Genomic DNA, 27,000 nt, shown 5'->3' with positions numbered 1-27,000 from the left:
CTGCTGGGGTTTCCTCCAGGTACTCTGGTTTCCTCCCCAGTCCAAAGACATGCATGGTAGGCTGACTGGCAGTTCCAAAGTGTCCGTAGTGTGTGAATGTGTGTGTGAATGCGATTGTGCCCTACGATGGATTGGCACCACATCCAGAGTGTACCCTGCCTTGTGCCCCCTGGGATAGGCTCCAGGCTCCCCACGACCCAGTAAGGATAAGCGGTATAGGAAATGGATGGACGGATGTAGTCGGAACGATGTGACTTTTTATCCATTTATCATCATATTTAATAATATAAGAAACAAGTTCCACCTCTGTCTTTGTAAGTTAGTTTGGTGCCCATCCCACAGCCCATGCAACCTCACATTTTTTTTTAAATAACTTAAAACCTGTAACTTTCATTTGTTCCATTTTGTTGCACAAAGAGCGAGCTCACTCTTCCCCAAGTGCACATGTGCAGATTTCGACACAAAGCTTTACATGGCTGTTTCCCATACTACTTATCGTACACAGGCTTGTGTGGAGCCTATCCCAGGGAACTTGGGGCACAAAGCAGGGGACACCCGGACATGGTACCAATCTATCGCAGGGCACAATCGCAGAGGCAAACATGCAGGCTGTTGTCTTTTTTTTTTTTTTTTAAAGGATTATTTAAATGATTACCCACCTCGTTCATTTGGATTAATGTTTGAATTGTCCTCATTCAGGTTATTACATTCGAGTAGCCTATGTATATGAAAGTCTTTTATTCTGATTGAACCATGAGTCAGATTATTAATGGATTATTAGGCTGCAATGCACTCGATACTCCTGACGCCAGAAGTGTTAAACATCTTACAGAAAGCATCATCACATCAACACATATTTTGTTAAATAACATGTTTGTAATCTGTTTAATATTAATTTAGTGCCTGTTTTATAAAGTCCCTGTGACCGAGTTGTTGCTATAAAAGCGATAATGGATTAAAACGTGCATGTTAATACAAAATTGGGATTTGCCTTGCAGCTGGAACTATTGTCAGAACTGTTGTACAAAATTAACAAAAACCTTCTGACCAATCAGAATCCATAATTCAACAGAGACGTGAAACAAGCCGTTATTATGAATGGGTAATGTAGCCACTATTGATTTTACAAATCATTTTATCAGTTACACCATGTAAGAATGAGTAACACTATTCAGTAGTTTGGCCTCGTTGAGGTAACCTGCATTATGTCATCTCCTGTTTGAGCGTGTAATTCTTTTGAAACCCACATGATGTCGCTGATGCCTTGCAACGGTAAAGCGTTATGTTTTAATGCTTTTAAATATAAATCCAACCTGTTTTAAATGTAAATCTAACCTGTGTCCTATACAGGAGGTCATCTGTACTGTGGCAGCCTATCTTCTTTATAAATTTTCTAAATAAATAAATAAATATAAAGAAGATAGGCTGCCACAGTACAGATGACTTCCTGTACAGGACACAGGTTAGATTTACATAGATTTTCATTCAAATCAGTTTACAAGTGAAGCTGAATAAACAAGAAGTTTACAGTTGTAAAAGGTTAGTGATACATCACAAGAGTTTCAAAAAGTTTCCATTAACAGATGAGAAACATGTGCAAGTTAGTTATGACCTACAGGCACATTCAGAAAAGAAAGTCCTCCTCATAATAATAAATAACAACAACCAATCCCAATTTCAACACTTTTATTTTATATCAAAACCCCACATGGTAAATTAAAAAAAAAAAAAAAAAAAAAAAAAAAATGAATATAGATACAAGTGACAGACAACTTTTCATCCTCATTGAAGCATTATAGTCACAAAAAGCAAACGTCACACCACAGCTCATTTGAAGAGCACAGTACATCCTGTGGGGGAAATTATATTGCACACTACTTCACATACACGCTTGCACAAAGCCATGAGACTTAACATGCTATAAAGTGCTATCTTAAAATGAGTTAAAATGACCACTAAAACATCATGTCCTGTTTAATAAGCAAGTACAGCTCACAGTATCTTGATACTCTACCACTAAATCTACATCAAAAGTGATTCGTGAAAACAGAACTGTCCCACAACCCCCCCTCCCCCCTCAAAGACCGAACAGCTTAACGTGTACAAGGAACTAAATGGTGACTTCTTGGTTACGATTACACTCTGTGCCACAAACATTGTAACTTCACAAGAACACAAGCCATAAACTGTAAACTAACGTGCATAGATTCTCCCTTGAATCCACTGTGGAAAGAAACGTGATGAACAATAATTAGTGTTTATGAAAAGTAACTACTGGAAGAGCTTACCATGATTTCACCATTTCCTGATGTGACAATACCATTATTCACATGATTTATTTTCATGACAAACAAACTGATTTCTACTGACAAATTCCCAGGACACTACACTTAAAATATATTAAATATTAGTGAAGAGAGATTTTTTAAAAATAAAAATTTTACAAAAAAAAAAAAAGGACTTAATGTGATCTTTAAAACTAAAGTTCCTTTCATAAAAGGTTTTATGCTACAATAAAAGGCGACAAAAAAACAAACAAAAAAAACCACAGCAAACCATCAAGTAGGAAAGGATTGAAAAGCAGTGAAATTTGAAAAATGCATTCATTAAAAAAAAAAAAAAAAAGCCATCAGTTTGCAATGAAATCAAAGAGATAAATGACTTAAAACAGGAATAAAATGCTTTGATTTGGTAACTCATAGGGTTCCAGCTTAAGAGGAAAACATTCCCTTTGAGGTTTAGTGAATAGGCACGTGCTATACCACTACCTCAAAATAATACAAGCATAAAACCAGTGCCTATTATTATTGTTGTTATTTCAGGACTAAGAGGTAGATATCAGAAAGCCCATAAGGTGAGCACCTGAGGAATCACATGGCAATCCCACTCCATCTACTACTACTCCAGTTAAGTCCCTTTATAGCCAGCAATCCTGCTGCAAAACATCCGATCATTCACTAAGACCGTGTCAGTTTCTTCCCGTCATTTTTGCACTGGCTGTGATGGTGCATATTAACCCAATCACCTTCTGAATCAGTGTTCGTACTCGTACCCTGGTTTAAACCTAGCAGCACATTGTGATTCAAATGCTACTTTTCATTTTAAAAATATATACACACACACATTCAAAATGCGAAAGCCATTCAATGCTGCATTCAATTCCTTACCAATCACTAAAAGGTGTACTTACATGTATATGTGACAATCCACTGCGAGCAAGCACTTATGTTTTAAGACAGACTGATAGATAGAATAGATTCAATTTCACTGCAAATTATTTATTAGATCATTCTTGATTATTCTTAAAACAAACCTTATTCTTTTTCCTAATAGAAAAAAAAGCCTGCCCAAGCAGCATTTCTACAATCAGAATAGTTTACAAAGCCGGTTATTATTAGTGCACAGGTGTCGATCTGCAACAATCAGACAATCGTTAAATGGCTCACATGTGAACGGCAAATAGGTGACATCTGTAAAACTTTGCATTATATTAAGGTATAGTGTGTTCTTTTGCATTTCTGTGACTGTTAGTAAACCCTGATGTGTATAGGTGAGGATGTTATAATCTAAACACCTGCCTAGTTGGTCTCCTAAAAGGCACTGAACCAAGGGTTTTTTTTCAGGTTACTCGTGACTCAAACTGAAATAGTGTTTTTTTTCCCCACAGATAGCTACATATCATGACAAAATAAACCAATAGAATAGTAGAGTTACGGATCAGTAGATCGACTCGGACACTTCACATGTAAGAGAGGCGCTTGGCTGTGATGAACTCCTCCAGGTGGATGGCTCCGCCCCCCATGAGGCCGAACGCAGGGTACATGGTCCCGGAACAGTCCACCCGACGCTCGTAGAGGCAGCGCATCGAGTCAGCGTCGTAGAAGAATACGCGGCCGGCATCGTAGTCAAGGCAGATGCCGATTCGCTGAGGCAGAGGAAGAACACGGCTGCCATGGTCTCCTGCGGCTGCAGTGTGGGACGCTTTGGGAATAAAGAGCTTGCCCATGCCTGCTGTGAGTAGAGTGAAAGGCTGTGAGAGCTCATAGCACGTGTCCTCGCTGCCGCTGTCATGCCCACTGTCATGGTCGTACCTAGAAAGAAATTATGGGCGTGACATGAGCAAGGTTTTCTGAACAGGAACGTGTTGGCTTGGAATAGATCCAACTATCTGAAAAGCATTAAGTGAACAGCATTTCGATTACAAGCCTGTATGTACGTGTATGCAAGTATTCAAACGCTATTGCAAACTGTATTTGCGAATGCATTTCCTATTTGTGGACACAAACTGTGACATAATTCAAATGAAACTGCAAATCTTATTACCGTTTGCATTTTCATTTACACGAACATGTGTCTGCCTAATTTCAAATGGAACCGCGAAGCCCATTTGCAATTGTATTTCCCGTGTGTTACACGTTATGATCCTGTCATATTGATATAGCAATTACCCAGTTTGCTATTTCACTTCCTCAGTGTGTTGTGTGGAGTCTGCAATCGCAAATCCCTTTGTATTTCCCACATTTTGCACAGAAACCTGCCAATCAGTGTCGGAGGTGGGAGTATACTATGTGGGCGTGTTTGTATTTGGAAAGTGACGTCATTAAGGGACCGTCTAAAATTGCATGACCTGGACAACTGTGGAAGATTCTAGTCATCTACTTCACAGGATATCTAATGTATTGCAGTATGGATACAGTATTTATTTCTTTATAGCATATATTTTATTAATAATTATTAATGATATCTATTTTGAAATGTGACTACACATATAAACAATTATTATATAAACATTATTGTGCCACATAAAACCCAGGGTTAGTCTAGCAACTACAGCAAAATGCTGTTTAAAAACCATTTGCTTTTCTTTTTTTGCTACATTTTTTCTGCAAACAAATAGAAATTAAACTCCACACAGACAATAACTCAAGCTCAAGATCAACCCAGGGACCCTGGAGCCTTGAGATGAAAAAGCTACACTCTGCATGTGCCACCCTATAGAGAATCAAAACAGAGTTTAACTTTTTTGTTTGATTTTTAATTAAATATTTAATTTCTCCATCTTAAACCTATAAACAGATATTTCCACCATTTTTGAAAAAGATACTGCATCATATCACAATGATTCAAAGCAATGATGCTCTCGATGTCTCCATTACATTGCTTCATTATATCAATCCTCCCAGGGCTCAACTAATGACCTTGACATCAGCTGATAAGACATGGAAAGGCCCTTGATATCAAAAGCGATTCCAACAAGGGGAAATGGCAAGAAAAAGAAAGAGGGGAAGTGCTTAAAAGTGTTGAAACACTGTGTTAACCTCTTGAAATGGTCAGAACCACTAAGGACCAGGGGTGTGGTGGCATGAACTAGGAGCATACTACCGTTAATCACTATTCTTATAAAAAATAATTATAATAAATAGTATAGTGCTCCCTTAAATTTGCACAAATTCTCATTTAATTAACATAAGTAACATTGGATGTTTTTTCCTCCATATACACTTGAGCTCACCTTGGGCTGCTGGTGTCATGGGGGTTGTGGAACCACTCGCTCATCTTCGCATCTGACGCCACACCCACTTTCACCATGTAAGAGCTAGGCTCCACATGGAAAGCCCAGTAGTGGCGGCCATGTGATATGCCCGTGTCACCGATGATGTAGTCAAGGCATACGTAACTTCCAGTCTGGACCCGATCAGCGGCCAACAGGAAGACCATGCCAGCCATGCTTTCCACAGAATCCTTCCTCTTGCTCAACTGCAGACGCTCTGCACTGTAGCCACATTTCTCATTGAACAGGAAGCCGAACACTGTAGAAGAACAAACAGCAGCTCCTTAAATAGTAAAATCCGATTTTACAGCTCGAATTAAGGATCAGTGTTACCTTAATCTTAATTAACCTCAATAGGCCAACACAATGTAAACATTAGGGAAATTCTAAAATGCTTAATGTGGCTTAATGTACTAAAACGACAAGAGAAATGAGAGAGAAAACAGGTTTTCCCCTGGTCATAAACACTATCTACTGTTCAGACAATGGCACCATGATCCAAGTGGAAAGACAATATCTTTCTCCCCTAGATGTAAGAAAACCATTATACAGAAAATGCTTAATGTGACTTAAATGTATCAAGACGGTGATATTAAAAGACCAAATTCAGTACCCACCTTATTAATGATGCATACTATGTACAGGCAAGCAGACGATCCCAGGATATGAACGCAACTCGCAAAGTGTTTTCCCGTACAGATCCATTATAAAGAAAACGTTAAGAATGCCCAAAGCATTATAGAAGGAACAAGATGTGACAATGTAACTTATTCCAGATGTCAAACACCACACAAATTTATTAAAAAAATAAATAAAAATCATAAAAAAGATTAACTAATTATTTATAAAAAATAAAAAAGCTAAGTTACCAGTGAGTCGCATAATTTGTGTACAGAAATGTACCTCAAGCAGTTCACCACACCAGCAACCCACAAAGCCGGCAAACAGCTCGACCTCATCCTCACACGTAATTGCACCACACACAACCTTCTCATTACGCCACACCTCTGACCATTTCTTTATCCAGTGCTCTATATCTCTCCCCTCACCCCTTCACTGTCTCCACCCTCGATCTCTTTTCGTCACAATCTTCGCTCCCTTTCCCCCCCTTCACATTTCTCCTCCGTTGTCACAACCTTACTGCCCTCTGATAGCCACCTCTCCTCACTTGACTTAAACACCGCAACTGACATGCTATGTTCCACCCTAGCATCTTCTCGACAGCATCTGCCCCCTAAACTCCAGACGTGCTTGCACATCACCCTCTAGCCCTTGGCTCTCAGAAGCTTTGTGTAACAACCGGGCCAAACTAAGAGCATCTGAAAGGAAATGGCGTAAATCTAACAACCCTACTGACCTAATGAATTACCAGAGACTTCTCTCCTCTTTTTCAAAAAGCATCTCCATTGCTAAAGCCACATACTACCAAGATTGGTAGTTCTCCCAACACCCACACTCTCTTCAAAACCTTTTCCTCTCTTTTCTGTCCCCCTCCTCCCCCTTCCTCTCTCACTGCAGATGACTTTGCCACTTTCCTTTCCAACGAGGTTACATCAATCAGGAACCAGTTCTTAACCCCAGACATGCATAGACCAGCTCCTCCTCCATGTAACTCCCAATTGACTTCCTTCTCTCCCCTCTCAGAGACTGATGTCTCTAAACTCCTCCTCTCTAGCCATCCCACAACCTGTCCTCTTGACCCTATCCCTTCTCACCACCTTCAGTCTATCTCTCTCACACTATTACCTGCACTCACACACATCTTTAACACGTCCCTCTCTACTGGCACATACCCTACCTCATTTAAGCAGGCCCAGGTTACCCCACTGCTTAAAAAAACCCTCACTTAACCCTGCTGTAGTTGACAACTACAGACCTGTTTCCCTCCTCCCTTTTCTTTCCAAAACTCTTGAAAGAGCCGTTTTTAAATCAACTCTCCAATTTTCTCACACAGAACAACCTCCTGGACACCAAGCAGTCTGGCTTCAAGAACAATCACTCCACAGAGACTGCTCTGCTTTCAGTCACTGAAGCCTTATGACTAGCAAGAGCAACCTCTAGATCATCGGTCCTCATCCTACCGGACCTCTCTGCTGCTTTCGTCACTGTGAACCATCAGATCAGCCTGTCAACTCTCTCCAGCCTGGGCATCACTGGAACGGTTCTGCACTGGGTGGAATCCTATTTCTCCGACAGATCCTTCAAGATATCATGGAGGGGAGGTATTTCTGAAACTCAGCACCTCACAACTGGCATTCCACAGGGGTCAGTTCTGGGTTCACTCCTCTTTTCCATCTACACTACATCTCTAGGGCAGGTGATTGAGTCTCATGGCTTCTCATATCATTGCTATGCTGATGACACCAGCTCTATTTGTCCTTCCAGCCTGATGATCCATCAGTCTCTGCACACATCTCTGCTTGCCTGTCGGACATCTCGGTCTGGATGAGGGAACACCACCTTAAGCTCAACCTGGCAAAATCTGAGCTTCTCGTCATCCCAGCCTGTCCCTCAATCAACCACAACCTCACTGTACAGCTCAGCTCAACCATACTCAAGCCAACCAGGACGGCCAGGAACCTTGGGGTGATTCTTGATGACAGCTTGACCTTTACAGACCACGTCTCAACAACTACACGGTCCTGTAGGTTCATCCTGTACAACATCAAGAAAATCAGAACCTACCTCACCGGACAGTCTACACAGATACTAGTCCAGACTCTTGTTATCTCAAAACTGGACTACTGCAACTCACTACTTTCGGGCCTCCCAGCCAGCTCCATCAAACCCCTTCAGATGATTCAGAATGCTGCAGCACGCCTCGTCTTCAACCAGCCCAAGAGAATCCATGTCACACCCCTCTTCATCTCCCTCCACTGGCTTCCTGTAGCCGCCCGCATCAAATTCAAGTCCTTGATGCTCACCTACAAGATCTTGTCTGGATCAGCACCCTCCTACCTCAACTCTCTCTTGAAGGCCTACGTTCCCTCATGCAATCTGCAATCAATCAACGACCGACGCTTAGTTGTACCTACTAAGCGTGGCTCAAGGTCCCTTTCCAGAACCTTCCAAACTAACTGTTCCTCAGTGGTGGAATGAACTTCCAACCTCAATCTGGACCACAGAATCTCTCACCATCTTCAAAAAAACAGCTAAAGACCCACCTCTTCCGTGAACACCTAACCAACTCATTTAAAAATAAATAAATGAATAAATAAAATATTGCACTTACACCTCTACTCTGCACACTTTGCTTCTTCTTCTTAATGGATCTTGTATGGTAGCACTACTTGTATTGTTCTCTAATATATCGCTTTGCTTGTATTTTCTCATTTGTAAGGATAAAAGCGTCTGCTAAATGAATAAATGTAAGTGTTGAAACACTGCACTGACTATAAACGAAATAAGATACTTGTACAATGCTACAATGCACCTTCATTTTGTAATTGAAATAGTAGCTACTCTAGATTTATCCAAACTCTTACACCAGAATATTATGATTCTGTAAATTGTAGCTCCTCCACTGAAGCACTGAGCAGATGCTTTAGACAAGACAACAGATATGCAGTGACCCAAAAATAAACACATTAATAACACACTCGTGCTTATCTGGAATGGACTTTCATCCAGATCTGTGCTTAAATAGAGTGCAATTCCAAAACTGAATGGATAAACTCCAGCACACTGATGTTAATCTCAATCAAGATGCAGCATGACTGACATATCAGGTTTTGACAGCAGTTTAAAAATCACTTAAATCTGGCTTTCACTGAATGACAGTTAATTGATGGCTGAAAGATGGCACACAAATGCTGGCAGATTTAATCAGAGCTATATGCAATCAAGATAGGAGATGCACAAATATGCTGCGATCAAGAGGCATCTGTCAACCAAGTAATCTTGTTCAAATATGTGCATTAAATACATGCATAAAGCATCCCAGGAGATTAAAATATGCAACGGCTCAGCAGTGCAACTGCCACATACCATATGTTCGGTCATTAATCAACATATACGAGTTGGTTGATGTACTGTGATAAAGAATGCATAGTCAGGATTCGTTTGAGCGAGATGCAGAATCAGCACATTTCTCAGAGTGGATTTGAATAAAGGGCCAGCAGTTTTGTAGATATTGTAGACAATTTAATGGATTAAAATATACTTTTTCAAATGAAAATCTCTCAATGTGTGCATTAGGGGTGGTGGGAAACATGACAAAAACATGATCTCACGATACATGATTACATTTCTACAATATATACACTTGCAATTAACCCCCATTGCAAATCAGGTTTATTGTCAAAATTTACAGACTTTCGGCTGTTTGCAATGAACAAATCAAACAAAAGCAATTGAAATAGTTCAACACAATGATTGCTTCAAGTGGTTTCCCCAAATTCAACTGAAAATGCAACTTGTAATGATTTCTCCAGTCTCAAAATTATTCAACCCCATAAATAGAATCCCTCACAACAGCACAAACAAACAAAACAGGTGTTGTTTCAAGCACACCTGATGCAAATAATCAAGGGCTTCATTAGTTGCACCAGGTGTGCTTGAGTTGGAACACATGAAATACCTGAATTGGCTTAGGGCAGAAAATTCATGAAATATCTGGACAGGGCAGAAAAATTAAGCTATCAACGGCTGCAACCAGATTTCTAGAAGGCAGGTTGTGAAAAACCCTCGAGTGACTGCAGAAGACCTGCAGCAAGACTTGGTGGCAACAGGCACTGAGGTTTCAGTGAGCACAGTATGGCACGTACTAAACACAGACGGTTTCCATGCCAGAACTCAAACACGAAAATACGATCACTACTGACCCAAAAGCACAAGAAAAGTCGGCTCAAAATCAAGCCACAGAACTTTTGGGATTGTGTTCTGTGGAGAGATGAAACAAAACTGGAATTTTTCAGCACGATTAATCAGCGGTATGTCTGGTGAGGAAGAATGAAGCCAAGCATGGTGGTGGCTCAATGATGCTTTGGGGCTGCATCCTCTGGCACTGGAAACTTGCAGTGTGCGGAAGGCAAGATGGATTCATTGAAGTATCAGGAACTCCTGGAACAAAACATGCTGTCTGTGAGGAAGCTGAATCTTGGGCATCAAAGGACCTTCCAACAGGACAATGATTCCAATGATACCTCAAATTCCCCCAAGGCTTGGTTGCAGAAGAAGTCCTGGAAGATTCTACAATACCATCACAGTCACCTGACTTGAACCCCATAGAACATCTCTGGTAGGATTTGAAGAAGGCGGTTACAGCACACATACCCAAGAATATTACTGAACTGGAGGCCATTGCTCATGAGGAATGGGTTAAGATTCCTCAGGTACACTACCAGAAACTATGCATCTCATTTGCAGTAAATCATAACAGCAAAAGGGTGCTCTACCAAGTACTAAAGATGCTTGCCATGAAAGGGTTGAATAATTCTGAGACTGGAGAAGTTGCATTTTCAGTTGAACTTGGGGAAACCAATGTTCTATAATAATACTATCAGTAAACCAAATAATAATTCTAATAATAATAATAATAATAATAATAATAATAATAATAATAATGTTCTATAATAATAATACTATCAGGAAGCATTCATTGTGTTGAACTATTTCAATTGCTTTTGTTTGATTTGTTCATTGCAAACAGCAGAAAGTCTGTACCTTTTGACAAAAAAAAAAAAAAAAAAAAAAAACCTGATTTGCAATGGGGATTGAATAATTTTGATTGCAACTGCAGGTTTGACAACCTGCCAGTGAAACAGCCGTGTTGCATTTAAACAAACCATACAAATGGATTTGAGGATACTCGATGGCAGCAAAAATAAACGAAATAAATAAAAAGGATTTAAATTTTCCAAAATAACAAAACTATCAGCTAAAGATAGTTAAAGAGATAGTGATATCTATAATATCTCAGAAAAGTGTACTGTGCCACAATTTATCAAGATATCTCAATTATATCTTTGCATCTCCCAGTCCTAGTGTCTAGCACTGCCACATGTCTCTCTTACAGAGTACATCATTAAGTAGGAGACAGGAAGTTATACCCAATGTAGGACACAAAGTGAATAAGAAGCCATTTGCAATTTTGCTTAACTTCAAGACGTCTGATATAGCTGGAAGGAAGGCATATACAATGTAAAATCGAACTAAATAGCAGTAAGAAATCTGTGTGTAAATGAATAAAAACTAAACTGTCTTGCCTCTTGTAGGAAATTTGGCAGACACTACACTATTAGTGAAGACTTTTATGCTGGTAGAGTAGAGATTCGTTCAGAAATGAATCAAGGTTCTGGGTAATTGTGCTCGACTAATCGACAGTGTGTGCACCATTTATGACATCATCTGCAGGTCTGGACTTGCATAGTCCCTGGGGAAGAAGGGTAACTAGATTCATCATGGGTACATGGATATCACGAAAATAACGATATCACAGAGGATCGCATTTAACGTGCTAAGCCATGTTGCACCATCCGGTGGAAAAGCACTATCATAGTAATGAGGATTTTTGCAGCGCAGATGTATACAGGCATACGCACAGCTGGGACCAAACTGGTTGCGAGTTCCACTGGGTACTGACCATCATTCAATAATCAAATTATTAATCAAAAGATTTACCTGGTGCAGGTGGTGTGTGAAAGGACACCTCAGGGCTGTAGGGGCTGTGAATGGTATTGCGGCTGCTCCGCACCCTGAACGCGTAGCGGCAATCACTATCCAAGTCACACACCACTGTGCTGGAGCCGTGCACACGCTCGGTCAGGTGCCACTGGCTCTCCTCCTCATCCTTTGCAGGCACTTTTCTATACTCAAGGACATGGTGGTCTGTGGGCAGACAGTCCTCATGCAGCCTCCAGTGAATCAGGCCCTCGTTATACACACGACTCTGAGACAGGTCAATCATGGGAGGATTGGGAACTGGAGAGCAAAAAAAAGGATAAAAATAATTCAGCGTTAGCATTTGAATTCCATAGACATGATTCCTGCACTACACTCTAAAGCAGTGCTTCTCAAACCTGTCCTGTAGGACCCCCTGCACATTTTCTATGTCCCCCTCGTCTAACACACCTGCTTCAACTCATCACCTCATTAGTACAGACTGGATTGGGTGGGTCAGATAAGGGAGCAGTACAAAATGTGCAGTGTTGGGGGTCCTCCAGGACAAGTTTGAAAACCTGTGCTCTAAAGGACATAAAGTGAACAGGATAGGAAGAGAGCTATTCCCAAGCCAGGACTAATTCTAAGGTTCACAACAGAAGCCAAGGTAAATAAATCATCTGAGTGCTGAATGCAAAAGGAAAGACTTATGATGAAAAAAAGCAAAGTTTGTAGGGACCACAAGTTTGCTAAATCCTTACAAATGCATTTAAAATACAGAAAATTCAGGGATTGTTAAGTTTGGAAGAAATCTCAAGCATTTACTGCATCCAAAAAGCGAAGAGCTGAAACCTCGATAAGCAAAGACGAGGAGGGAACTGTCGCACGACCAAAGAAGCCTGCCAAGCCTTTAGCCATAAAGCCAAAGCACTTTCCCCCAAATAACACGCTATTGATCATAGCAGGGGCTGCATTAAACCCCAAAATTGGGAAGAAACCTCATCTCACTCACTGGTCATGAATCTACTGCACCATAAAGTATGGCAGAGGAAAACAAAAACAGATTTAAAGGGCTAGAGGCCAAGAAGGTGTGCCACACTCCAGGCATTTACGGCTTCCATCAGCACTACAAAACACCATTAAAGTCCACTCTACTCAGAGATGCAGTCGTGAAATGTATCGGCCAGATGCTATCTGCCTCGTCTGCTTTTTCCTTTGATCAATTTCACTCATTATACACAGTGCTTTTTGCCCATCACTAGCCATTAGAACCACCAAAGATCAGATAGTGAAATATCAGAATTGACCATCTTAATTATTTTTATACATCTTTACCCATACACAGAAAGGCAGAATTTTATTTTTTTTTAAATTATGATTCAGAAAGTATTCAGACCCCTTTTATTGTTGAATACGTTATTGTGCTGTGGATTTGATTTTGAAGGGATAACTGCCATTTTTAACCCATCTATAAAATTGGACCACTGAAATCCTTCAGTGACTTGCCTCAAAGCCACTCCAGTCAGTCCCTCCAGGACTTTACAATTTTGCAATCACAGAAATGAATGCAAAAATCAAGGAAACTCCACAATATTCAGATGAGCTTGCAATTTTTCAAACTTACCACAGATTTTCCATAGATTTGGGCCAAGACACGTCATGTGACATCACCACAATGCATATTCAGCCAAAGCCCTCTTCAAATTCACATGCATCAAACATGAGTACAGCTAAAAGGTCTCATTTACCAAAAAAACTTCACTGCGAAAGACGTGGAAAACAATATCATGCAATTGCAATTTCACCAATTGAAGTAGTTTTCTGGGAAGAAAAGAAAAAAAAAAAAAAAAAAAAAAAAAAGCGCACAAAACTCCACAAGTTGCACTGCAATTTTTTTTATAGCCCACAGCAAAATCAAGCATTTTTGGCCACCAAAAAAAACAAAACAAAAAACAAACAAAACAAAAAAAACCCACCACTCCAAAAAAAAAAAAAAAAAAAAAAAAAAACACCTGTGAAATTATGTACAGACCGTCCAGTGTTGTTTTGGCTGTATAACTGCACTGTCCTGCTTAAAGGTGAATGGTTGCCCCAGTCCGAGTTTGTGCGAGTTCTGTAGGAGGTTTTCTTCAAGGTTATTTCTGTATTTGGCTACATTCATCTTTCCCCCAACTGTTACTAGTCTCCCTGTCTCTGCCACTGAAGCATAACATGATGCAGCAAAGTGCTTGCCTGTTTTGCCCAAAGAGTTACATTTGTGTCTCATTAGACCAGAAAATCTTTTTCCACATGAATCCTTGAAGCAGTCATATGCCTTTTACTCAACAGTGGCTTCCGTCCTGCCACGCTCTCATAAAGGCCTGATGGATTGCAGGCACTCCCATTTCTGCCCAGGACTTCTGTGACAAGTGATGCCACTGTGGTTCTGGAAACACACAAAGCCTTAGAAATTGTTTTTATAACTTCACCTGATCTATGCCTTGCCAGAATTTAATCACAGAGATCCACAGACAGTTCCTTGGACTGACTGACTGCATGCATGCATTCGTACATGCATGCATATAAATGTATCCTGATTTCTTCTGTTTGTACATACAAAGTAATTTTAGATCAACATAAAACAAAGGCAACCTGAGTAAACACAATAGTTTTTTTTGCTTCAATAAGAAGTTATACAACACCTACCAGCAATGTGAAAAACTAATTGCTCCCTTAAACTTAAAATCTGTTTGTGCCACCTTTGGCAGCAATAACAACAACAAAACGTTTCTGATAACTGGAAATCAGTCTTTCACTTAGTTCTAGGACTAGGATTTACATCTACACTTTTGATCATTGTCTTGCTGCATGATACAGTTACACTTGCGTTTCAACTTACAGACTGAAGACCGGACATTCTCCTTTAGGATTTTCCTAAAGAATTCATGTTTCCCTCAATTATTGCAAATTGCCCAAGCCCTGAAGCAGTAAAGCATCCCCACACCATCACACTGCCACCACCATGCTTGACCATAGGTATGATGTTCTTTGTGTGGAATTCTGTGTTTGGTTTACACCAGATGTAACGGGACCCCTGTCTTCCAAACAGTTCCACTTTCAACTCATCAATCCACAGAACTTTCTCCTAAAAGGTTTGAGGATCATCAAGGTGTGTTTTGGCAAAATTCAGATGAGCCTTAATGTTCTTCTGGGTTAGCAGTGATTTCCATCTCACCACACTTCTATGGATGACATTTTTTCCCCAGTGTCTTTCTGATAGTGGAGTCATGAACAGTGACTTACTGATACAAGAGAGGCCTGTAGGTCCTTTGACGTTGTCCATGGCTCTTTTGTGACTTCCTGGATGAGTACTTGCTGTGCTCTACATCTATTATATCATCTATTTTGGAAGGTCGGCCACTTCTGGGAAGGTTCACTACTGTGCAGAGTTTTTCCATTTGGAGATAATGGCTCTCACTGTGGTTCTTTGGAGTCCCAGAGCCTTTGAAATAGCTTCGTAACCCTTCCCAGTCTGATGTATGTCAATCACCTTCTTCCTCATCATTTCTGGAATTTCTTTACATTTTGGGATAGTGTATTACTGGGCAAGATCTTTTAAATAACTTCATGCTGTTGAAAAAGTTCTGTTTAAGTGTTGATTTTCAATTCAATTCAATTTTATTTGTATAGCGCTTTTTACAATAGACATTGTCTCAAAGCAGCTTTACAGAAATATCAACATGGTTAATAAATATCAACATATACAGATATTAAAGGTGCGAATTTATCCCAACTGTGCAAGCCACTGAGTGGCGACGGTGGCAAGGAAAAACTCCCTAAGATGTTTTAAGAGGAAGAAACCTTGAGAGGAACCTGACTCAGAAGGGAACCCATCCTCATCTGGGTAACAACAGTTACCCAACAGTTGATTTGATTGAACAGGGTTTGAAGTAATCAGGCCTGATTGCGTCTCGTCCAGCTGAACCCCATTTTAAATGCAGTTTCAGATAGATAGATAGATCGATAGACAGGTATTCCAAAGAAAATCACTGAGAATTTCAAGTGTGATGAAAGCAGGGTTTTGACCATGTGCAACACTAATCAGGCCATTCTGATTCGCCGACAGGTCACTAGTCAGTCATTGCTCAAGAGCTGCCTGACTCCAGTCTTCCAAGCATAGTGATACTGGCGTTATTGCTCAGAAGTGCAGATGTACACAATTTAATGGAAAAGCGACTCATTGCCAGCCATGTTAGTTGTTTATCCGGATGTGTGTAAGCAAGGAATTATGTAACTGGATATTCACAAGTTTAGCTGAATAACTGGCATAGAACATGTGTTCTAGAACAATTCACATATTAACCAGTTAATTCCCCACAGCTTCAGAAGAAGTTTGAAACGTCGTCCCCCCCTTACATATTTTTTGCTGAGCAGTACAAAATGTGCTCTTTGTTTGCATAGCCGATGAGAGACTTCTGACTAAATTAACAGTTCCTCAGCAGACTTTGTATTTTAACCTATTTTCTACCTTGCAATTTTAACATCTATATTTGCCTCTGTAGCACTCCAGTCTCTCCTTGTATTTTTCTTTATCTACATACAATTGAGTGCCAAGGTTTGCATTCCCTTGGTTTCTCAGTGGAAAATTTTTTTTTTTTTTTTATATATATATATATATATATATATATATATATATATATATATATATATATATATATATATATATATATATATATATATATATATATATATATATATATATATATATATATATATATATATATACACACACACACATCCAGTTTATAGCTTATCTAGAAATCAAAACTCCAAGTTCACCCAACACAAATAGAAGATGTATTTAGAGGAACAGGAATTAGTGGAATAGGAAGAAAATCTACATTCAGACACAGTGTTGACTGCTGCACTATTAAGAGTATACACTTTCAGGAACAACTGAAACAGCCAACCTATAATAAAATGGTTTGAGCATTTCAAAAGGTAAGGATACTAACACCGTTGTGCTCAGATGTATACTCTATACAGTCACACATACATAGACCCATTATGAAAGGAATTAAAGAAAAAGAGTAAAAGCTGCCAGTCGTCCTCGTGCCAAAATCCTTGGATATATTAGGACTCCAACCAGCTTATTTAATTAGAAAGCCACTGATAGCACGCACCAGCAAGCCACCACCCAACTATTGGAACAGATGAACGCATGCCATTCTCATGCTTACCTCCACCAAAGGAAAGGTCTTTCAGCAAGGACTCTTCCTTTGAGGTGTCCAGGATAAACTCATCAAACGAGGGGTTAGCAGCAGGCTGAAAGGTCTTCAATGACTCTGTGGCTTTCTGAACCCTGAACCCAAGAAGACAGTGAGATACAACCGTAGTTCTACCGCAGCCACGTTTAATATCATTACATGTACAGTTCTTAGATAGTAAACTGCTCAACGCTGCCTACTGGAGATCAATTATCAGGATTAGATTGAAGGATGCAAACTTTTACCAGACTTAAATCCACCTATGCAGGTCATTATGCAAAGCTCACAAGTGCATGGCCAGCTTTCGCCAAGATTAAGATAACCTTAAGATAGACCACTAGCCACTGCTAATCAGCTTGTGTCAGTGTATATAAACAGCAGCTCTTATTCCTCATTAGAACTGCTGAGTGGTTCTAAGGACAAAACGGATGACTCCTGCTGAGACTGTGAGGCTTTGTCAGTAAAAATAAGCAATGAAATTAGAGGATACTGGTGTAACCTGATGTGGAGCTGCTTAGCCGTCTGAACAAAGCAGGATTGGTCAGTCTCCTTGAGGACTTCCTGTGCGTAACCCACTAAACCGCTGTTCTCCAGCATGCCCTGGTACTCATCCACCTGGCTCTTGAGCTTGTCCTGACGCCGGTTCCTGGACAGCTCGATGGACCGCAACAATTCAGTCTTCCTTTCCTGCAGAGTCTCAAATAGACGCTCAAAGTGCTCGTTCGCCTGTCTCTCTGCGAGTTGTCCATTTTCCTGCATTGATGAGATACAAATAGCAATTACTGAAAGCACTCCTAGTCCATTTTCGATATACTGATAAGAGCTATGATTATTTGATAATACCCAGTAATTATCGGATTGTCATTATTTTCCATCAGCTAATGATATGCTTAAGAGAGAAATTACTCAGGAGCCAATTCATGTCCAGCACTAATGCTTAACATTAGATAACTGCATCATTATACTATATACATTACATTTATACATTTACGCACTTAGCAGACACTTTTATCCAAAGCGACTTACAAATGAGAAAGATACAAACAAAGCGATATCAAGCAGAGCACAGTACAATAAGTGCTACCATACGAGATCCATTAATTGAATTCCAGAAGAAGCAAAGTGCAGAGTAGAGGTGTAAGTGCAATTTTTAAAAAAAAATTTTTATGAGTTTGTTAGGTGTTCATTGAAGAGGTGGGTCTTTAGTTGTTTTTTGAAGATGGTGAGAGATATACACTACCAGTCAAAAGTTTAGACACACTCATTCTTTATTTAATTTTTTCCCCCCACATTTTAGAATAATACAAAAGTCATTAAAACTCTGGAACAACACAAATGGAACTATGGGAATTATCTTGTGATTAAAAAAAAATACAAAATAAATCAAAATAATTTACTATTTTAGCATCTGCAAAAGTAGACCCCCTTTTCCCCTACAATTTCCAGAAATGTATTCTTGGCATTTTCCCAACCAATTTCTTGAGGAATGCCCCTGAGATGCTTTTTAAACAGTATTAAAAGGAGTTCCCATTGATGCTGGACACTTATTGGCTGGAATACTTCGTTCCAAGTCATCCCTTTAAAAAAATAAATAAATTTTGTAAATAAAATGTTAGTTTTCTAATGAAAGAAATGAATACGTTGTCACAATTATATTTTTGACTACACCGATTTCAAACATTTAATCATACACCTTCAGATCAAAAGTTTTTTAAGATCATGAGAAACATTTCAGTCAAGTGTCTCCAAACTTTTGACTGGTAGTGTAAACTATACTACACCAGCATTTCCACAACCAGTCTTTGTGGGCCACTAGAGAGTTTTTTTTAACTCTCCGCCAGCTGCCAATATGCTTAAACAAAAGCAAATCAAGAACACCATACACTGCTCCATGTTTATTAGGAATTGGCAGAGAACAAAAATGTCGACCATCTTTCAGTCCCCAAGAACCAAAACACTATTTTAATAATTAAAAACCTGGCTGTAACATTGCTTACCTTAAGCTAAACAAGTTTTATAACCTAAAGTTTCAGGAATCTACAGTCTTCAAGTTGCGTGTCTAAACTACTATTACAGCTCATTGCATTTTATATTGAATGATATTGAAAAAAATCACAATAACCTACACATTCCAAATCTGACCAGCAAAATTTGTATAAACATGCTCATAAATTATACTTGACAATGAAAGAGATGATACTGTCTTGCAATGAGCATTGAGAAGTTGCACCAAAAGGCTCTCGAATGTTTCCACAAACTTACCTCGGTCTGCCGAATCATGACCTCAAGTTCAGAAATCTGAGTCTTCACTTGTTCCTCTTTGCTAATTAAGTAATGGATACTTTTTGCTAGCTTATCCTGTTGGCGGAACAATAAAATCTATTAGGCAATGAATGCACGTAATGGAAAAGTGAACTGCCACAGCAATTTTCAGGCAGTTCAGAGCATCTAATACCACACTGACAGAAGACAGAGCTCTGTGATGGCTTTAACATTATTAGGCACAACTGATGATTGCATTAAAAATGCATAGCCCAGGCATGCTTGGTCTAATCTAAGGTTACACTGCTTAGACTAAAGACAAAAAGGCTTGAGGTGGGGCTTTTTTTTGTATTCTTTAGGAATTTACATCTAGCCAAATGGAAAGAAGAGGTTTTTACTCATCGACATGCATGAACCTTTTACCCTCTTCCCTTCTATTCACTAGCAACATGATCCTGCGTTCTTGCAAAGCAGGTCATGTGCACTGCTCAATTTTTAATGAGCAGATTTTTCAAAAATGAAACTGTAAACCTTTAACAAATACCGTGCACCATCACTTGAGAATGTGTTCGAAACTTAGTCGGTGTCTGCATACCTTCAGGACCTTGTAGGCACTGCTCATGGACGTGACCTTATGGTTAGCATGAGAACCGCCAAGTTTGCAGAGGTGGCACACTGGCCGGCGACACACCTCGCAGTACATGTTAACTTTCTCCATCTCATGCTCAGGACACATCAACACCTACAGCCAGGAACATGGAAAGTCTTAGTTCGAGATGGAAATATAATCCAATGAACAATTCTCTCTCACAAATGATCCCAATCAAGAAAGAAAACCATGAAAGATGCGCTTGTTTTGGAGGCACTGCTGGCAACGTTAATGTTACAAATCAACATTCCAATGTATTATTAACCCACGCCTAGAAAGATTTTAGCTGGAAGGTTATGGTGAAACCTAGACCAGCTAATTAATCTTGTATAATAGTGCTTGATGTTCTGTTGGTAAGAGTTCAAATAGCCTAGTGCATTTAAGAAAATGTTTACTAAACCTTGTACATTAACACTTAAACTAGTTTTCCTAAAACGCCAAGTTAGATTACTTTCGATGATCATTTCTCTTTACTGATATTTGATTTTCCTGAAGTATATGCTACTTTCTGTTTCCAAGTTCAGTGTACAGAAAATAAACTCTACCGATGATGTAAATGAGCCCTTGTCGGCTCATTTAGCGTGTTTAAAACGTGTATTTAAATTATTTTCAGACAGACAGAGGGTCAAGTCAAGGATCGGGTTTTGTTTATTTTCTATAGAAATATACTATTAACTTATTTTTTAACTTAAAGGAAAATGTCCTCGTGTGACTATAGAAGACTTGATAAAGGAAATGTAAAAAAAAAAAAAAAGTAAAAAAAAAAAACCTTAAAATGTTAAATCTGTTTAAACAAATTTAAACAAAAGGGGTAATTTTTTCTCTCAATAACACTCTTTAAAAGGTCACTGACAGCATGATTATAGTTCATTATATCTTATGGCAATCTGTTATTGCATAAAGTGGCTTGACTAAACATGAAATGAATACCCTTATAGGACCTGAGGGAATTTTGCAGCATGGCCGGTCATACCTTTGGTCTGAAGTTAGTAGTAGGCCCAACGTACTCGTGTTGGGCCCTGGGTGTCCCCCACGGGTGGTGCAGCTTGAAGCACTCATTGCAGTAGCTCGCCTTGCAGTCCATGCAGCTCTTGGTGGCCTCCTGCACAGCAGGCGGCTTGCACAGGTTGCACATGATGGCGACAGCGGCACGGGCCGCCTGCCTGTAGCGCTCCACAATGCTCTCCAGCGTGAAGTTTCGGAAGAGCATGCTGATGCCCCGCTCGCCCAGCTCTATGTCACGCTGGCAACCTGGGCATGGGAAGCTGGTGACACGGGGGGTGACCGAGGAGCGCCTCCAGCCGGGGGAGGATGACACGGACCCTGATTTCACACAAATATTACTCAGTCAGTTAAACATGTGGAAGAACAGGTTTATAATAGTGAAAGCACTGCTGATCTAAAAAAAAAAAAAAGAAGAAGAAGAAAAAAAGATGAAACTCCAGTCAGCTGACTCGAGTTTCAGGATGCTCACAAACAATGCAACAAACAGGAAAAAAAGCCACAAGGTGCACAATGATCTGGACAATAAAAACTTCAAGGTCAAAAAAAAAAAAGAAAGGAAAACAGAAACAAAATGATACGTGTGTGAATCACAGACCAAATTCTTGAGAGACAAGCTGAATAGACAATCACACACACACAAAATAAAAATAAACCTGGGTATGTATGATAACCAACTAGAATTTTCTGTTTCTTTTGACATTTTATTGACACCAGGAAAACTACAGCGGTCTTCGGTAAAGATTTTCCTGTTCCTTGTCCAGTTCAATGCATTTAACACATACACATGTAGCGTATTTACAGAGACAGACACAAACTTGGTATTTGACATGAAGGAAAATCTCAGATATAAGAAAGTCACTGACAACACAATTAAAACATTCACTACAACTATGACAGGAGCAAGCAGGTAACACACTCAGCTAAAAATAAATAAATAAATAAATAAATAAATAAATAAGTAAATAAATAAATAAAATACAAAAAGGACTAAACTTAGATGCATGGCATGAACACAAGACAGTGACAGCACACTGCATGGCACAATAGTGAGCAATGGATGCAAAACATTTCTAGAACAAAGCATGCATAGAGATGTACGGAGATGTAACGGACTCATAACGGCTTCATCGTTACAGACGTGGTGGGAGATGGTGGTGACGGAATGACTATGGGGAACTTTGCGGGTGGCGGCTGAACGAAATGAGGGGAAATAGGCAGTGAGCGAGGGCACGTTAGAAGAAGAAGCATGTACTTAGGCCGTGGTTGCGCTGTGCTGCTCGGGGAGGGGAGGAGCAGGCAGCATCTGCAGCGCGGCTCGCTGGGGCCTGCTGCTGCTGCCGCAATGACACTCAGGCAAGAGGAGGGGAAAGAAAATAAAACGCTCAGACCAGCAAGTCATCGTAAGGCCATTCTGGCAGAGCATAGAAGTGCCTGGCCCTACAAAAACCAGAAATCAACGGCAAGCACCCTCTCTTTCAAGATTACGGTACTACCCTAAAACTGAAAAAAAAAAAAAAAAAGTGATGCACTCGAATGCATTATCTGCCTTCTGACCTGCCTCGGTCACTTTAAATTTCGCAGAAGAAGTTTCTCAATTTAACATCACTAATTGCAAACTGATGCGTGCTATTAACATCTAAGGTGGGTGGAAGAGTATAACGCTTTGAAACGCATCCAAAAATTACGCCTGCATGTTTGAAATACTGAGCATATTTACTGATGGGAGTAACACTGAATATAAGCACGTCTGTCTGAGGCTTGTGTTGAGACATCTAAAATTACATACAATTTTTAAATTTTTTTAAGGACCAGGCTAGAACCGAGTAGTGCACTGATGCATTGATTGATTAGTTAGGAGAATAGACATGCTATTAACAAATCAACGGTACAAAGAACCCATCCAAAATGAACAATGCACATTTCATTAAGTGACAGTCCCTCCAGAAAACTAACTCAAGATCAAAACAAACATTCACAAATATTCAGACGAGCTTGCAATTTTTCAAAATTACCGCAAGGCGCATCATGTGACATCACCACAACACGCATTCAGCCAAAGCCCTCTTCAATTCACATGCATCTAATATGAGTACAGCTAAAAAGGTCTCATTTACCAACAAACATCACTACAAAAGACCGTGCAAAACTATTTTTGCAATTTCACAATTCAAGTTGTTTTCCACAAAAAAAACAAACAAACAAACAAAAAAGCACCACAGCAAAAAGCAAGCATTTTTGGCTGCAACAATCACAAAAAAAAACCTGTGCATAATCGTGTATGGACCAAAATGAACGTCTGAATAAAATGCTCATTCTATCTAGTTATTGGGTTTTAAAGGAGCGGTTAGTAATTTTACGGCCATCTGCTGGCTGTGAGACAAATAGGAGCTGGACTGAATAAACCAATTATTATTATTTTTTTTTTTTAAGAAGGAATTAATAATAGATCTGACCTGATGATCTCTTTCTGTTGAAGCTAGGCATGTGCAGAGATATTCAAATGCCCATTAACCATCTGATGCACCAGTACTCAAATAAATACTGAAATCCCTATTCAGCCATTCGTTATGCCATATGTCCACAGGAGGTCAATGTGAAAATTAAAACATGTCTAGCAGAGAGCAGCACTGTGGTTTTGAGTAAGTTAGAGCTGTTCATCGGGCCTAAAAAAAAATACCAGAGGAGTGGGCGAGTTTTTTTTTTACCCTCACGTGGGCAGGAGATCGGATATCGGAGACGAAGCTTGCAAGATAAAATACAATTCCAACAATGTTCAACTCTTTTTAAAGTCTTAAACGACAGTGGACACAGATCAGGTACCTCGGGCCTATATTTGACAGATTTACACCAGGAGCGACATGGCATGTGTTTCAAGCGCTCCAGAACACTTTCGTTGGGTGTTTTCTTTCATATGATTAATGAATACAACGTGGAAATATCTGTAGTGGCTGTCAGATTGTTATAAACATAAAGCATATTAACATAATGTTCATTAGTGTAAAAAATGTTTAAAAAAATAATAATAATGAATTTGAATTTTAGTGACGTCAATGGCTGAAATGTTGAGCTGAAATGTTGAGCTGAAATGTTGATTCAAACTTTTTTTTTGCTGCAGGGTTTAATGTTTTCTGTTAACCCTTTCTCAATATTATCCGTCCGTCACACGTACGCCTGCACTGACAGGAAGAATGACATTTTCGGATGTGTGTGTGTGTGTTTGGTTGGGGGGGCGGGTCTTAGAGACCTGAACATTTTAAATACACTTCACAGCATTACTGAAATTCAAAGTGAATTATAAAAGTGAATGTAAAGTAGGTCACTACTGTGAAATGGTATTTAGAAATATATTTGCGTTTCACAGCAGGGGAACACTGCACAGTGACCCACACATTCCAGTCCAACACACCTCCACAGCAACATCCCCGGCTCTCTCGACTACACGCTCTCTCTACACTCTTAATAAATAAATATGTAAATGTGTGGCTTCAGTGCTGCACCACATTATGCAGTGAATATGCTCAGTAAAAAAAAAAAAGTTGTGAAAACATCATTTCCGTTATTCCATTACACCGTACAAGGAAGTGTTTGTGTCTACAGAGAAGCAGTGTGTGTTCACAGGGGTTCTACAAAACACTGTACTCACTACAGCTATTCAAATTATACAACCCACATCTACCTCTCCCTCCAAACGACCTTCTGAGTGAGGCTGCAAGCAACAAACAGAGAAGTGAAATAAAATAAGACTTAACACAGAACAAATGTGAACAAATGTGGCATGAGACTGGGCTACAGCCCAGGATTGCACAAACATGAAATCATATTACATGTCACACATTTCAATGCAAAGCTGACGCTGTAGATGAAGACAACAGGGACACATTTGTTAATTCACAGGAGCTCGATGCATATCTTTGATGGACAGCCAAAAATAAAAGCTTGAATAATTTGCTTAAGCAAATGTTGGATGGCATAAAAGAAGCCTGGAGGTTCTCGTCCCAAGGTTTGATTTAATCCTCCTCATGCCAGACTGCCTCACCATGACAACTCTTTGTAAGAGGTAGAACTAGAAAACATCAATCCCTTCCTCTCTGCTGGGGGTCCACACACATGCCTACATCTCACTAAATGTGCTATTTAATACAATAATCCAGCTGTCTCGCTAAACTTTATGCACCACATTTGGTAACAGAGAATCATTCGTGTCCTCTGAAGGTTAGGAAAGGAACTATATAGCAAGTTTACAACTAACTAAAACATTATTGCATGCAAGAACACAGACAGTAGGCTTTCAGCACTGAAGATTACACTAAAATTGTAAATAGAGCTAGGTTTGCTTAGGCATGTGTGGATGAATAATTAATTAAAAAGCTTAATATTCACATTAGCTGGTATAAGTTTCATTCTTGTGCTTTCTCCTTCCTCACCCCAGACTTCACTAATATCTAGGCTCCCAGATGGCAGGAAAGAAAAGTGCAAAACAAGTAAACACGTTCACATTTTCTGTTGCACAGCACACTAACGGACTGAAAACTGTCCCCAAGAAACATTATTTCATATTCTGGTGTCTGCTGAGACTCGGAGCTGGGACGCACCTGATCGGACCAGCCTGTCCAGCCTCTCCATGCTGGGAGAGGGAACTCTGGACCTCGGGCTTCCAGGGTTCGAGCACTCGGATCCGGCGTCCGTACCGAACGAGTCGTCCTGGTTTAGCATGAGCAGCTCTTTGACACATTTGTGACAAACGCTGTGCTGGCAAGGCAGAATGAGCGGGTGCGTGAACAGTTCCTTGCAAATGGGGCAGATCAGCTCACGCTCGATGTTCTTTATAGGGACCTTCAAAACAGTGAGACAAAAAGAAAGGAATCAGGCTTCTCACTGAAAGAACAGGAAGAAAGTGTGTAGGGGGAAAAAAACAGTTTGAGATATCCAGGTGAGGCAAATCCTTTTCATTCATTCATTCGTTTTTAATTATATTAGGACTTTTTAAGCACAGCGGAAGAATGCTTAGGTACACATGTAATTATTTTTAAACTAAATCAACGCACAGGAAATAAATTCTGTACAAGACTTCTACATAGAAGTTGCTGCAAATATGAGACTGAAGACCATGCACCCAAGCTCGAGCCTGATTTACATAAGAAAAGCCATGTGGGGAAATAAAGGGGAAGGGAGCAAGCCATTGTTGAATTTCTGCTTGTTTTCACTCTTGATAATGTTGAATTGCGCTATTTTTTACACTTAAACAGGCGTTGTCGCAAATTTAGTCAACACAAAAGGTCGTTCATTCAATTCGGTATTTTGTTTGGAGGGTGTTCTTCACTCCAAAACAAACCCGGGGGACACGACATGGCTCTGCTATCTGCTAATGAACCCCACAGACATTTAATACACTTCAATCATCTTCCTGCATCACTTACCCCCATAGAGCTGCGCCTTGATACCGCAGACATTGTAAAAACGTCTTAACTTCCTAGAAGTAGTTAGTATTAGCTGGCTTAGCTGAAGAACTTTGACGAGACGAGCACTTAAAAGTGAGAAGAAACGCGAAACGCCACTGCGCGTAAACTGGGACGCTGTGAATCAGCACACGCGCACTGCCGTTAGTTTATGGGAAGGAGCGCAGAAAGCCGGGGATCAGGGCGGGGCCAAAGAAAGTCGCCTTAGCAACCATCCTGGCAGCTCTGCTG

General features: G+C 39.9%; 1 protein-coding gene across 2 annotated transcripts; it reads right to left on the bottom strand.

Moving 5' to 3' along the window:
* Window positions 1-1,690: 1,690 nt before the first annotated feature.
* On the bottom strand, window positions 1,691-26,960 carry trim36 (tripartite motif containing 36). 2 transcript variants are annotated; one of them, XM_053680294.1, is made up of 10 exons: window positions 26,731-26,960; window positions 25,906-26,146; window positions 21,282-21,631; window positions 20,255-20,401; window positions 19,660-19,755; window positions 17,897-18,150; window positions 17,371-17,492; window positions 12,173-12,472; window positions 5,513-5,810; window positions 1,691-4,091 (listed from the first exon to the last, which is right to left on the bottom strand). In XM_053680294.1, the coding sequence occupies exons 1-10, from the start codon at window positions 26,761-26,763 to the stop codon at window positions 3,740-3,742; spliced, it is 2,193 nt and encodes a 730-aa protein (XP_053536269.1). In that variant the 5' UTR covers window positions 26,764-26,960; the 3' UTR covers window positions 1,691-3,739. The 2 variants fall into 2 exon arrangements, with proteins under 2 accessions (XP_053536269.1, XP_053536270.1); XM_053680295.1 differs by lacking the exons at window positions 25,906-26,146; window positions 26,731-26,960 and adding an exon at window positions 22,566-25,881 and having other exon boundaries at window positions 1,692-4,091.
* Between the last annotated feature and the right edge of the window lie 40 nt (window positions 26,961-27,000).

The sequence above is a fragment of the Ictalurus punctatus genome, chromosome 5, assembly GCF_001660625.3.
Source record: "Ictalurus punctatus breed USDA103 chromosome 5, Coco_2.0, whole genome shotgun sequence".
NCBI lineage: Eukaryota > Metazoa > Chordata > Actinopteri > Siluriformes > Ictaluridae > Ictalurus > Ictalurus punctatus.
Note: the sequence above shows the minus strand (reverse complement) of the source record. Positions and strands in the feature narration are given on the sequence as shown.

Bases quoted from the DNA above. Each gene is read 5' to 3' on its own strand.
- trim36 (XM_053680294.1), bottom strand. From the start codon at position 26,763: ATGTCTGCGGTATCAAGGCGCAGCTCTATGGGG. The intron at 26,147-26,730 runs GTAAGTGATGCA...ACTGTTTTGAAG, and splicing joins CAAGGCGCAGCTCTATGGGG to GTCCCTATAAAGAACATCGA. The intron at 20,402-21,281 runs GTATGACCGGCC...TCCTGGCTGTAG, and splicing joins CTACTAACTTCAGACCAAAG to GTGTTGATGTGTCCTGAGCA.